The sequence below is a fragment of the Amyelois transitella genome, chromosome 4 (assembly GCF_032362555.1).
Source record: "Amyelois transitella isolate CPQ chromosome 4, ilAmyTran1.1, whole genome shotgun sequence".
Classification (NCBI taxonomy): Eukaryota; Metazoa; Arthropoda; class Insecta; order Lepidoptera; family Pyralidae; genus Amyelois; species Amyelois transitella.
In genome coordinates, this window is record NC_083507.1 from 8487007 (window position 1) to 8502119 (window position 15113).

Sequence of the window (15113 nt, forward strand, 5' to 3'; positions counted from 1 at the left end):
TCATTAATATGCCTCTAACGTATAAGTATTTTGTGATAAACATGAGCATTAATTTTAAACCTAGGCGATACAAAATTGGATTAGATACTATCTATAGCTGTTAATCTTTATAATTACTTATTATTATCAGGGAAAGCAATCAATACATATTTTTCTTATACTTAATAAGAAAGTTACATTTCAAGAAGTAAAAAAGTCAAAATATACATTTTATATTGAACGGATGTATTTTTTAACTATGTTTTTTTCTAAATCAGTAAACAAATACATCCAGAACTTTAGTTTTGCATACGTTTTAATAACTTCCAATTATTTATCTACTATTTTCAACTTTTTTGTTTATCTAATTACTGTTAATGTTCCAATGAGAAAATTAATAAGTTGAACTGAAATATAAATCTCAAAACAGAAGAAAAAAATTAAAGGAAACGATCATTGAAAAAATAAGTTTCATAAATATATTATTTTCTTTACCTCGAATACCAATTAACACTAGGTATATTCCCCACATTCTGTACGATCTCTATAAAATTCTGTTACACACTATACTGTTCAGTTGCATTTACCATGCATTTCAACCACATTGAAGGGCATAAATCTTCATATAAAGACGACAGAGCCACAATTATTCGCGATTAGTATTCGCCCGATTAGCAAAGTCTACATAACATGTCACATGCAAATTAATTGAACAAGAGGAGGGACCAATTAGCGTCCATGTAGTTATAATAAACTTGATGGAAATTAAGTAACTAAGTATATATAAGTGAAATCATTTTATTTGGTTGCAAAATACTCAACACTATTTTGAAAAAATTTTTTATTTAAGCATTCTAAACAGCAGATGCATTATAGTCCAGGTTGCAACCGGCAACACGCAAAGGTGAAAGAGAATTATTTTATGCAGTAAGACCTATCCCGCATAAGCAAACCCCGATTCAAAACTACGGACAATTTGTACTAAGAAAATCGGCACTTCATCATTCAGTTATTTTAAAGCATTTAACATTTACACCCCAATGTACAGGTTATAAAGTCAGCCATAGTCAGAGGTGATATGATACAAATTAAATTATAAATTATATACGGGACAAATTACACAGATTGAGTTAGCCTCGACGTAAGTTCGAAACTTGTGTTACGAGATACTAACTCAACGATACTATATCCTACTACTATTATAAAGGCGAAAGTTTGTATGGATGTATGGATGTTTGTTACTCTTTCACGCAAAAACTACTGAACCGATTACCATGAAATTTGGTATGTAGGTAGCTGAAGACCCAGAATAACACATAGGCTACTTTTTATCCCAGAGTTCCCGCGGGATTGATAGGGTTTCCATGCGGACGAAGTCGCGGGCGGCCTCTAGTTTTATAATAGATAAACATCCAAGACCCAGGCCAATCAGAGGAAGTTCGTTTCTCATCATGCCCTGGCCGGGATTCGAACCCGGGACCTCCGGTGACACAGACAAGCGCACTACCGCTGCGCCACAGAGGCCGTCAAAGTAGTTCTTATTGATTAAATATCAATAAGAACTGTTAAATATGGCAATTAATGAGTTTTAAAATAGTCAATGTAAAAATAAACATCGGAAAAATACCAGAAACAAGGACAAGGTTATATTTCTATTCCAAATTGAATTAATAGCTTATAGCCTAATAAAATCATGATTATTATATAATCATGTACGCTCTCTACATATAGCCGTACTCATACGAATAACAAAACTAAAAATTTCAATTATAAATAGATAGAAACTCATTTACTGACTTACTAATTCTGGCGTACAATTTTCCAAATAATAACTAGATCATCATCAGTCTATTACATCTCCACTATACCTCTTGACATACTTCAATCCAATTAATGATTTTATCATTTTAACAATCAAATTCTAGAAGTAATCCATCGTAATGGAAAACCTTAGTGGAAACATGTCTTGTCGCACGTAAGCGCTTCCCCAATAGTGGAATTTTAAGACGAACAAATAAAAAATTACTCTAATATACATTAAGAGGTTCTGGATGGTTCTACGTGTCATTAAACTCGTATCGTGGTTAAAGTTGAAGATAATAAAGGTATTGTAAATTTCCGCGGTTGTGAAACGGATGGTCGGCTGGCTGACAGCTGTTTAATTGGATAATTTGGGTTCCAGTTGGGGACAATTTAATAGTGTAGTAGTGTAGTACTTTTTTCGGACATCATAATTATCACTTTTGCAAATAATGCTTCAATGTGATTGAGGAGGTTTTACCAATTCAGTTGTCCCGAATCATCATATTCACTAAAGCATCATCATTTTATTTTGTAATGCAGAAAAATAGAACACTTAGAAACGTAGATTCAAATGAATCAATGTAGATTTTTTAAAAATCTACAATAAAATATTGTAAAGTGACGCACAAATACATTTAAGATGACGTAAAGATCATGACCCGGACAATTCACGGTATCAACCGGAAGTACTTATATGCCTTATTTTAAAGAACCGTATTCAGTACATGTATTTATCAATAATTATCTGTTTATCAGTTAAGTATTTTTTGTTAAGGCCTGTATAATGTATACTCAATCGATAAGTACACAAATGATTGTACGCAGAAAACCTTTTAATTAGTCATTAAGGATTGCATAATGTTTCTATTGTCGTCGCAAGGGAAAATCTTGCATGATTACAAAAAAAAAAACAACATTCTTATCATCATTATGTTGTTGTAGAAAATGTGGCCTTTCTGGTAGAGTGGCGTGGCGTGGCTACAAACCCAATTAAAGAGAAACTTTACTAGAAACAACATCATAAAATTTGTACCGCACAAAACAGCTGACTTAATAAAAATCAGAGACCTTATATTTTATGTAGCGCATATTTGAATATGCGCCTATTTTCAAAGAATTTTTGAAAATTCTTTGAAAATAGAGGCAAATATGTCAAAATTTTTTTAGCAGCAAAAATCATCAAGCAAACGTAATGATAGCTAATTTATCCTAGCGATGTGAGACAGAGACTTTATCAAAAATAGAAATAGCAATTCCGTGTGATAGCAATACAAATGATACAAAGCACGCAATAAGAAGATGGATTAATGAATAACAAGCGGAGCGACCCATCACATCGAGTTAATCTCAATTGCATTTTAGATGCAAGACTCGCATTCTGCAGTACTAAAAGTACTTATAATCTAGAAAAGGAATGAATGAATTGATGAATAACTCTTTATTGTACACAAAAAAAGAATGTTGTGGATATAGCAAATACCTAGATGTAGTACAATGGAGTATGCTTTTAAATACCTAGATCTAGATATATTATATTGTATACCAAATTGTTCTTATTACATATTAAAATTGAATTATAGGGATTTATTATAATTGTAAATTTAACATTCAATGTTGGACAAATTAAATAAATTCTAACCTTAATATCAATGATTCGGTCGAGTATTAAATTATTGCAAAAATATAGATATGAACCGATAATCTTACACTTTCTTCGTTTTGTTTATTTAATTTTAATGACAACTATTTTTTTTACTATGACTCAATCAAAAACGTCCTATAAAAATCTTTTTAGGTTTGAGGTTTATTTATCGGAAGTTTTCAAAAAGTATGATCTTCAACCATGTCTCAGATATAATCTTTAGATACAATATGAAACTTTTTCAAACATATTGCACATCAACCAGTTAAAATCTAAATCATATCAATTACCGGGGGTCTATCTCGGTTATGTCACAATACTGAGCGACGTATGATTAGACGCGGCCGCTGGGCGTTCTATCCATTGTTCGGCATCCATTGTCACCAGTGCCACTGTTACATCGACCACGCTGTTATCATATAATAACAAACATCTTGCAATGGTGGTTATATAGCTGGTGACTTGTTGACAAAACAATTTATGATCACAAATTAAAAGAATGATATGATCTGAGGTGGACATTTTGTTTTATTATGTCTGCCTACATTTGAGTGTTTATCAGTCTTCCTGATCCTGGCGTAAGTCCCAGTTATATCCTCACCCTTTGGAAAGAAGCCCTGTGTGCCCATTCGGGTCTTTAATAGTATGAGATATGAATCTTTTTGGCTTTCTTTTAGAATCTGGGGGCACGGCAGTGCCTCCGCCAAGTCGAGCAAAAAAAAGCGGCACGGCCGTACCATCCTTTTCTCAAAGCAATTCAGCCTATTTTCGACCTTTTATAATTTCGTTGTGGATAAAACAAGAAGCCTGAATTTTCAGTAACTACTCAGGCGTTATATAATAAAGTTGACTAGAACGGCTTGTGGATATTTTTTTTTATATTTTAGCCTGACCCAATTTTGTAACCCAAAGCATATATTTTGATTGAGGGTTTGAGACAATTACTATATGACTACCAAAATGATATAATTTTTTTAAAAAATTACGCACGAAATATAAGTCAAGTCTTCATGTAAAATACCTATAGACACAAAAGCTTAGCTAGGAGTAAATAATAACAAAGACGAAACCTTTGCATTCCAAAATTACGATTGAGTATAGTCGAATAATTTAATTTTCTAAGAATATCTAAAAATAGTAACTTTACCACAAGTTAATTTGCTTTTTATGAATTTAACGATTAAAAGTTTTATGCATTTACTAATAACGGATCCATAATTATCTTCATAAATAATAAGAAACTTTCCACTATTTAATTTGACTAGATAATTATTGTCCACGACACCTATTTATGAAATAGTAAAATCAAAGGGAGAAGATGTAATAACATAAATTCATTTTCATTTATCGTATTAGAGTAAAAGTAAATGAATATAACGAAAGTATTCATGTTGACACACCTACTTTCAAATATCTAAATAAAGCGCATGTCACTAAATATTTTATGGTCATAAATTTCTTTCGATATCAAAAACCTTCATAACAACACCGTAAATATTTACAATGTATAATTACAATTTTATATACTTACTTTAACATCTACCAATATGAGATAAGAAAGAAATAATATGGAATCCACATTCATTTTTCTAAATATCTAATAAACAACACTACTGGGTTGGGTATACAGTCACAAAATGATCTAGATAGTTGGCACTGACTAACATATAAAATGCTAAGAGTGCTAGTGAGTGCAGTGCCAAGAACAGGTCCTAACCTATTGAACTGAATAACATTAAAACAGGGAGTGCATCGTTCATTCGCATGTCACTATGGGTGCATGGCATACTCGCGCTACCAGGACTATAGATCACCACAGGCTGAATACTAACTTTTTGAAAAAAATGATGAAAGAAATCTATCCATATTATATATGGCCAAGTTGTCGTTGTTATAAGTTTCGGAGAATTTCTTATTGAACGACGGGTAATGTCGAGAAGTAAACAGGAATAAACAAAAGAATTAAGGCGGTCATTACGCGACTTTTGATTGGGGAAAACAAATTGGCACGCTCTAAATTTGCTCATCACCTAAAAGTTCTTTCAATGATGATGATATATTCGACTCAGGCCAATGTTAAATAATAAGATTTTCACTTATAATGTTTCAATAAATTTCGAGGGAATAAAGAGCGAGCCGTATTAAGATAATCTCAACAATCGCGATCCATTTGGTTTGACTTATAAGCACGGACTTTGGTTTTCGTACTTTCAGGGAAATGATGAGAATCGCAAGTGAGAGTAACATGCTAATTGCAACTGATACTAATTGACTAAGTAGTATTCAGCCTGGGTGTGCGAAGTCTCGTGTCTGTACCTCCGGCCGCGGCTCTTCGCCCAGCGAGTCGCCGAGCGCCTCCGCCTGGCTCTTCATGATCGAGTAAATTTTCACGTATGGCGCCTTCAGCAGCTATGCGCAACGATTATACATTATTAGCTATAAAAGTAGACTCCGGACAAGAAACCCAGTAGATTAAAGTTACTTTCAATTTAGTCGACATTATTATGTAGTCTTTAGGAATAGATGATGCTTCAATTAACTCAACCGACAACAGTTAGCTCATAAATAAAAGAAAAACGCATCACCATATAAAATAATAAATTAAGAGTCGTTTACTCAATTTAACTATCCACTTTTACAGCTTATTCGTAATACTACAAGTTTGTCAGTGTATAAAATATTTTTACATGTATGTACGGCAGTGTTTTTGTCCGTGTAGGTATTATAAGCATTTTATGTAGTTATATTAGATTGATTTTATCTTTACCGGCGAAGATAATTTATAACATAAACAATAAACGCATACTGCATTCGCTATATAATCATATCAGTAAAGTAAATATGTGGTGTTACGAAGATTAGGCCTTTTCATGCAGAAACCATCAGAAATCAACTGATATCAGTAACCTAAGTCTTATTATTATCATGGAGCTTAATATGTTAAAAGTATCATAATAACAAGTTTAGAATTTTGTTTCAATACAATTATTTTGAAATCTTTTCGAACCAAGGCTGTATGAGTAATGTAATTTTCATGTTGATTTCCAAAATACGTCATCAGCCATACAAGTTCAAGATAATTTATCACAATAGCTCTAAATACATACAATACTAAACAAATATTTTTTTAATGAACTTCATCCCTAAATGGCATAACGAAATTGGTTTTAAAGAGTGTATTGTAGACGTTGTTTATATACCACGCGGCACACAGCGTGTTTGTGATGTCATAAATTGTTAAAATATCCAGCAAATATTGACGAATCCATAGTGCAATCCAATTCGACAGATCATTACCAGAAAAACGATGTTCAATGTGTACTGTAATGTGATGTGAGACTGAGATGCTTTGTCGATCAAATAGTAATGCCAAGTTATCAAAATGCCCATCGCTAATTTTAACTATACTAACCTAACCTAACACAAAGTTGTGCAATATAAAATTGGTAACCTTCTTGTATATATTTGGTAATGCGGGAAATACAATTACCAGCGGTTGGTATTTCTTAAAGTTGGCATTACGGAATAAATGGATCAAACGTGTGTCAAAAAGCGTTAGAACAGGAAATGTGTTGGTAAGAAGTTGGAAACATTGTTGATACTAAGACACACTCACCTCCCAGGATTCTCTTGTGATGTCGGATACATCGCCCGTGCTGCCGGTCCTCTCGCCCTGCAAATGAACATAGTGTGTGAGTTAAGGTGAAAACACAATGACATGATCTCATGTTTCAAGATATCTTTATTGTTATAATATCTTGATATACATTTCATGTGTTATCCTCATTTATAGGTAGTTTTTTTTTAATTTTAATTAAATAAATTCAACTACAACATACTACTGCTATAAAAAGTAATAGAAATGTTTGACTACGACTATATTTCAATGAACTTACTAGTAAATTAATAAATTTGGAAGTCTGACAATAAAAATGGATTTAATCATCTATCTCAGAGGAAAGATGAAAGGCTAGACTATCAAAATATGTGTATACCTAGTAGCCATAAAATTTCTTATCTAAATTTGTAAAGCCTGATTTTCACTGGAGCGAAGACTTCGTGTCATAAAATATATACATCGTCCATTTGGCAGTGTCGTGAAATTTCGTGACCTGCCAAAATATCTTCTATTTATATTTTTTTTCTTTAGTTCTTATTTAAGATTTTGTGAATTTTCATTTGTCCTGGTCTACAAAAAGGGGTCCTTTATTTTAAAAAAATCTTTCTCAAATCTATGTAGTCAGACTGATAAAGTCGCGTTTTAGTGGCGCACTGTGACATAACCCTTATCAATTATCAACATCTAGTTGTAAATTAGTAGCGTGTTATCTTCATGAGTGATGGTAAACTAGAGATAGTCTGCGTACAACGGTGGCATTGAGGTCTCGTGTGTTATAGGCAATTACCTCTTAATGATGGATTTTGAAGATAAAATATGGGTAACGGTGCGTGCCAATGTATTGCAGTCACGTTTATAGTGGAATGGCGTGACTTGAGTTCGGACGAATAGCCCATTCTGACATATTATAAACCGGTTTTTGTCTTTTGCTGAAGTTCCCATACCGTGAGAATTTCCAAAAAAAAATTGCACATTTTTTTCTCTGATAATTACTATTTGCAAACTTAAATTTCTGTTTTCTTCTATACAGAACAGACAAATAGAAGTAAACAGAAATTATGTTTACATTAAACCTACAAAGATCAATTATCATGCAGATAACGATGACAATAGATGATTAAAGGTCAGACGTCAGAGATTACAGATCATTAATATTAAACAAGGTAATTTATATTATTAAAAACAAACGTTAAGGTGTATAATAAAATATGCTTCCTTTTTAATAGAGCTAGCTAAGTGTCATTAATTCGGTAGAATTGTATCATCTTCTTTTTATCAACAATAACATTTTTCTGTATTAGTAAACTTCTATCAAGTGCATGGTTAATTAATATATAAGACTGCCATATTCATAATAATATGTATGAGCCGAGAACAAGCTTATAAGTGGTCCTCCGAACCGGATTTGAATGAGCGAATATTTCTTCCAGGCAGGAGTAATACGTTAGCTACGAGACATGCCCTTTTCGAGAATTTTGGTATTTACTCTGTACTCTGATATGAATTATGCAGAGAGAGCATAAAGTTGAAGACGCTAGCTTCGCCCTCTGAGAAAGTAATTTTATGTATGTTCGTAAACAACTTACTTTGTGCCCAGGCTTGGCCTCATCGTCGTCCCATTCCGTGTCACTGTCTATGAGCTCGTAACCCTGCGCGGTGACGTCACCGAGCGGGCCGTACCGGTCCGGCACCCAGTGGGTCAGGAACTTGAAGAGATCGTCCACCCTGATTATGTAAATACATATAATTTAGTCTTTTATCCTATTGGGTCGCTAAGGTGGTTGGCTGATTAGAATGAGATTTGATGTTTAAGGTAATCGATTTAGAAAATGGTTTCAAATACACTTCACCAATGAGTTTTTTAGATACGTACATTTGAATGCTAACTAATGCTCTTAAGATAAGGAAAAGCTACGTAAGGAAACCTGCCATTGAAACAACTAAATGTATAACCATGACGTTAGGTATTAGGTTCTCTTCAAAGTAGCGAAGGCCTGAGAGAATCGCTCCGGGTTAAAACTTCACCACTTTAGGGTCATGGTCAAGAGCGGACCCGAAATCCTATACAAGACACATATACTGGTGAAACTAAATCATTCATTATCCGTTAAGCTAATTGAGACCGCGGTACTACATATGTACCTGTTTCGGGGTATTCCGAACCAATACTCGGGCTTCATGCGTTTGCGGCCGTACGACATAAGCGGGGTGGTTTTCGGCAAAGGGCGGCCGGCCGGCTTGCCCATGCGCAGTCGCAAATATAGAGGGGGATCGTCGCTTGGCCGTGCGGGACGGGGAATCAGTTCTGTGAGAAAAAAAAGCAGTATTAGTAACTATTGTTTGTCGTATGTCTAAACATTTTTTCTTTGAGGAAAAATTACGCAGTCGGCCTCGAAGCCAGTTCGAAACTTGTGTTACGAGATACTAACTCAACGGTACTATTTTTTATAAATAACTACTTATAATGAATAATATCCAAGACCCAGCCATTCAGTAAAACTCATGTCCTAACCGGGATTCGAATCCTCCTCCGGTGTTCCAACAGGATGTTTTCCATCTGGAATACATGAACGTGTACCAGATGTACCTACTTAATTTATTTAAAATGTAACTGTAAACAATTTTGCATCTTAGTTTAACTACCTACATAACCAAATAGGTTGCCGACAAGAAATTACATACTATCAAAAGATGCGAAGAGATCAGGCATGTCGTCCACTGAGACCATGCTGCGGTAGTCGAGCCTAGGCTGCGCGGGCGCACTCGACGTAGACTTCGTTTGCGAACGCCCAAAGCCACCGAGTGAACTTCGCCTGGACATATGAATATAAGTATTACATTTTATTTGAGCCTTACGGCTACAGCAGGTAAACTTAATCAGGTGTAGTTAATGCATATAGAAAAATGAAATTATCTGTCAGTAAATCGTCTGAAAATAGCATACAAATAAGCATAAGTATCAAATTTGAGAAAGAACGCATAATATATATCATATGCGTACTCCATTTAGCACCCGGTATTTCTTACGTTATCATTTATCTAATCAGTTCAGAATATGCTTTATAAAGATCATTGCCATTTTTATGACCATATCAACAATATTAAAATTATTTTTGTTTACATTATATCTTTGTGTAAAAATAATCTCATTAGAATATTATCACAACAACAAGGCATATTTAGGACATAAATAATTCTAATTATAGATGAAATAAACATTTGCTTTTGGGTAATTATTTAGTAGAGTTCATTTTGAAAACAAATATATTAATAGATTCGAAACAACCTGATTAACTTATCTATAATTACATAACTAACTGATCCAGAATAAATTAAGCTGCATTTCAAAACAATATATTAGAAATGTTTAAATTAAGATAATTTGCCGCTCCTGTGAAAAACAACACTTATTTTTTTAGTTAAGACTAGACATACAATTAGTATTTTAAAGGACAACAATCTTATTAATAACATATAAGGCGCAGAATAGACACTTGAGCTTACAAGCTAACCATGCTAAAATATTTCAACTGAAACTATCAAAAAGTGCCAGAGGAAAGACATTTGTGTTTAATGATGATGGGAAGTCTTAAAATACCTGCCTAATAATAAAAAAATGGTATGATCATGATGGAATCTGTCTAAAAACTATTATAATTTGAATCTAAATCTTCCTAACACATATACATCATGCTTTTTATACACAGGGAAGCAAAGATGAACTTTGGAAAATTTATTCTAAATGTAATTGTAACATAGTTCACGAGTTTAACACAAGACAATTGAAGTAACAAACACATAATGCCGGTGGGATTTCCTAACAGAGAAGAGTGATTAGGTACATAAATAGAAGGCTAAACGATTTGACCACGACGACATTGAAAACCTTCACGCTTTGAATTGATACACTAATGAGTGTTGTAAGGCTTTTTTTTATTGAACATATAAGATAAATGCTGAAACTTTCCGCACTAAATTAGTCAGGTTCAGCGGTTCAGTGTAGCATTTGACATGCAAAAACGTTATTGTCAACAACAAGAGCCAAATAATGATATATTTTAATTGTATTTGTACAATCACATAAAACCCATAGATACGATTCATGTCACACTAGCCCTGCTTTCATTCATTGCAACTTGCTGCTGCATATGACTTCCTGTTTGCCATTATTAAGGTCTTAACAGACTTATTTAATTTCATTAAAATAGGTTGCTATTGAAATCTATAAAATTATCAAAGTAGCTTAAGTTTCCGCTAAGCAGTTTTAAGAATTTATGCGAAATACAATAAAAAGGAATACAAATACAGTAAGCGTGCCGATACCATAAAAGCAGATTTGTACGGATCTATTTGAAATCAACCAATCACAGCGCTCCTTTTTACATGTATAAAACCAGATTGGTGAATTTCATACACCGCTCGGCTTCGAGGAATAAACCCTAAGAAGGAGAATAGTTCAAACAAGGGTGGCACAAAGAATTCAATCAAAGCGATAAGTTCTTTCCATATTACTTCCAAAACGTCGTCGTGCTCAACAAGACCAAGGCAACACATTACGGTTTGACATCGAGTGGCGTGGCGTGGCACGGTAACGTACCCTGTGGCGAGGTCATGAGGCGCCTCCTCCGATGGGGTTTTACTCAGGAACAAACCGGTGCCGAACTCAACTAAATTCATTGGCGAACTTTACCAACGATTTAGCGTCCACGGTAGCAGAGGAAAAATTTACGATAGCAACATTAATTCGAAGACTGCGATTGCTCGAAAAAAACGCTTATAAAGAACTTAAGGAAAAAGTAACTTATACATATTAAGCATGTGTATATGTGTGTTGCTTGGTAGGACTGTGTTAGCAACCAATTTTATTAAGGCTGCAATTTGAAAGTATCTGACTTGATCGTCAGTCTTATACAATTTTATCACGGACAATTGTCAGTCACGCAAATGTAATTTGCTACTCAATTTATTTTCTCGAAAGAAAATAATAGTGTACGTGTGAATGAGGTCTTCCATTTTCAAAATATGCACTTGGTTGTTGAAATGGCCTTATCGATACTGCCATATACATTAAAAAAGTTGAATTTAATGTTTACATTGTGAGGTATGTTTATGAATATGTGAGCGTTTATCATTCTTACATAGCACAACCCTCTTTAATGAGATTTTTGAATTTGACAATGGGTGGCTGAATATTGATGCATTATTTCGGAGTTTACCTTTCATATTGTAATCTCCATATAGTGCAAGTAAGTTCAAAATATGACATGCTCTAAAACTTGGTTAGTAGCATCTAGTATGATACGTGGACATAGCGTAATATTTACATGAAAAATTATATTTTATTGCACCATTGTTTCACTTGAGTCTCAACTCAAAAAAACACAGAACAAAACAGAAGAATATCAACAATATAAAAGGCGGCCTTATCGCAAATGCAATCTCTTCCAGGCTACCCTGTGACAAGATTAAAAATTTTGAAAGCATGAGATTAAACAGTAATATCATATATTTTGTTATTTATATGAGTTTTGGGATTGAACTAAAAGAAATTATAAATCTATGTTTTACCTGTTGAAAACCTTGGAGAAAACACTGGTAGAGTTGTGACTATCAGCCGATGTGGGCAGTGAGTCACCTTGGGAGGCCTGCGAGTTTGGCGGAGTCCCTTCACCAGTCAAACCTTCCACCCAAGACAGTGGGTACGATAGTCTCTTAAACATCTGAGAACAATAAATTAGGTTTATCAGATGACATAGAAATTTTATGGGTGCACGTCTTGTGGTTCCCGGCAGTTTAATATATAGAAATAAGACCACTCTATCTCCATCGCAATGTAGGAAACGAAAAGCCAAACCTGTTACATTTTCAATTTTTTTTTCAGCATGTAAAACGTTTGACTATTTGATGACTTTCTGTCATCAGATAATGATTATGTCGTAAATATTGTAGACCTTAAGATAAAATCTGATGGCCAATTTATTGGGCAATTTTTTTAAATTAATTATGAATTTTAACAATTATAAAAAAAAAGATTTCCAAAAATAATGGACTGTTTTGTTTGATAAATGAATTGAATTATCCAACTCTTCGTTTTGAACGATCGCATTCTTAACATTACAGCTATCTTCAACATGTCGCATGCATTTTACAACTCGCCCGGCAGTAAAATGTATCGCTTGGGCATAACGCTCAGTGTCTATAAAGGAGAATTTGGGTTTACATTCGCATAAAACACATTCTGCATCGATAACGAGAGAGGATTTTATGCATTTGTGGTTCATTTACGGCAAGTTTCAGAGTAAATTTTAGTGTCCATAAATGTTGTTACGATTTGGGAAACACGCCTTCTAGGTTTCCGATCGTTTATGAATGATAACCCAGCTTATCATCCAAGAGGTAAATGCATCCAATGCGGGCTAGATTCAATTGCAAAGGTAGCGAAGGTTCGTGTAAGATGCTTACTCACCCAACCATAATCGCGGTGAAAGCTTCGTCTCGGATTCCCCTCCAAACAGGCGAAACGCATCTTGCCCTAACGCGTAATGAAGCACGGAGAAACGTATTGTTCTCTCCGAGCGACAACAATACAATGTGTCCCAAAACTAATGTCTGAGATGATAAATGGGAATAAAGAAAGACGAGAAAGAGTATCTCCTACCTTATTTTTGTTATCAGGTTTGGCCGTATCCTCCTTGTGAGTATTTCTATCAAGCGAAGGATACGGCAGTAAGTTCACTCGGACGTTTCGCTCGCCGAGTGGCGGGGCAGATAGAAGCGGGGCTATGAACGCGATATATAATAAGAGCGTACCTTATTCTTTTTGTCCGGTTTGGTCGTATCATCCTTGTGCGTGTTTCCATCCAGTGAGAAGGACACGGCGGCGGGTTTCCTCGGACGTTCCGCCTCGCCGAGTGGCGGGGCAGACAGCGGCGGTTCTCCGCGAGCGAGGCACACGGGCGGCACCCATTCCGCGGAGAGGACGATGTCCGCGTCGCTGTACACCTGATGTAGAAATATTATCGTTATAATAATGGCGTTAGTCCAGGTTGAAGATACTGAGAGGAGCACAGAATTTTCTAATTAAGCTTATACGATAAGAAAGTATTTTTGAAAATAAACTTTTTCAATGATTTGGTAGCTATGAGAAAAGTTTATTCAGGACGAATGACAAGAAATTGTAAAGCGTCTTTAGATAATAATTAAGATGTTTTAATTAAATAAAGCTAAAAAATAATTGTAAGAACATTTTAAACCGAAGTAACACTTCTTAAAACAAGATCAGTAATATAATTCGATAGGGGATGTCAGAATAGGGACTCTGCGAGGCAAGAAACAAATAAAAGACGATCGAAATATGAAGAGAAAGAACAGAGAGAACGGCCAAAAACACCACCAATACAGGCACGAGGCACAGAAACCTATGACGCCACAAAGACCAAACAAAACTTCCTCCCAGGTTCCGAAGAGTTCTCGCCGTTTCTCACCTCATCGTGGGACGAGAATGACATCCTTTCAATTGACGAATGATCGTGATGTTTGTCAATTGACGAATTATCGTGATGATCCATGTGATGAACATCAAAGTTCCTGAGGAATTTGTCTTCATACGTGACGTCACAGTCCCAGCGGTCGTACATGTAGTTATCGGCCTCCAGACCCTCGTATATGGTGTTTATTTCGTGGTAATAGTCGTGATCTAATAAAGGGTGATGTGCCTAGAAATATTAGTAATTTTAGCAGAGAGTTTGTATTTAGTCTAGCTACGGGCATCAACTCCATGGTGAATTATATTAACACAGCGAAATGTTAGTAGAGATAGTTTGTAAGTTTAAAAATTAGAATGAATTATGTAAATATAAGTTACAATGAAGATTATTTTTAATAATTTGGACAAAAAAACATCAATTCGATCAAATAAAATGCAATAGCTGTGTAAATAGCTTAAGATGATTTAAGTAAACTATCGGCCTTGGAGATTAAAAAAGGCTCAGGTATAACAACTATGAGTAACGCAAGGTTACCATGAGGCTCGTTTCATCCCTGACACGCTAGACAGAGACGGATATGAGA

At 34.7% G+C, this 15113-nt stretch overlaps 1 protein-coding gene across 16 annotated transcripts in view; it reads right to left on the reverse strand.

Annotated features, from left to right (window-relative positions):
• Positions 1 to 15113, reverse strand: part of LOC106136932 (nuclear receptor coactivator 7) — a 106889-nt gene that overhangs the window by 10585 nt on the left and 81191 nt on the right. For 13 of the 16 annotated variants that reach the window (XM_060954619.1, XM_013337613.2, XM_060954622.1 and 10 more), the window contains 7 exons: positions 14528 to 14758; positions 13854 to 14045; positions 12612 to 12763; positions 9726 to 9856; positions 9186 to 9348; positions 8630 to 8768; positions 7041 to 7097 (listed from right to left, as the gene is read on the reverse strand). In XM_060954619.1, the coding sequence (XP_060810602.1) occupies positions 7041 to 7097; positions 8630 to 8768; positions 9186 to 9348; positions 9726 to 9856; positions 12612 to 12763; positions 13854 to 14045; positions 14528 to 14758 (1065 nt within the window). The remainder of the gene's footprint in view (positions 1 to 7040; positions 7098 to 8629; positions 8769 to 9185; positions 9349 to 9725; positions 9857 to 12611; positions 12764 to 13853; positions 14046 to 14527; positions 14759 to 15113) is intronic. The other 3 variants (XM_060954625.1, XM_013337609.2, XM_013337608.2) reach the window with 1 other exon arrangement.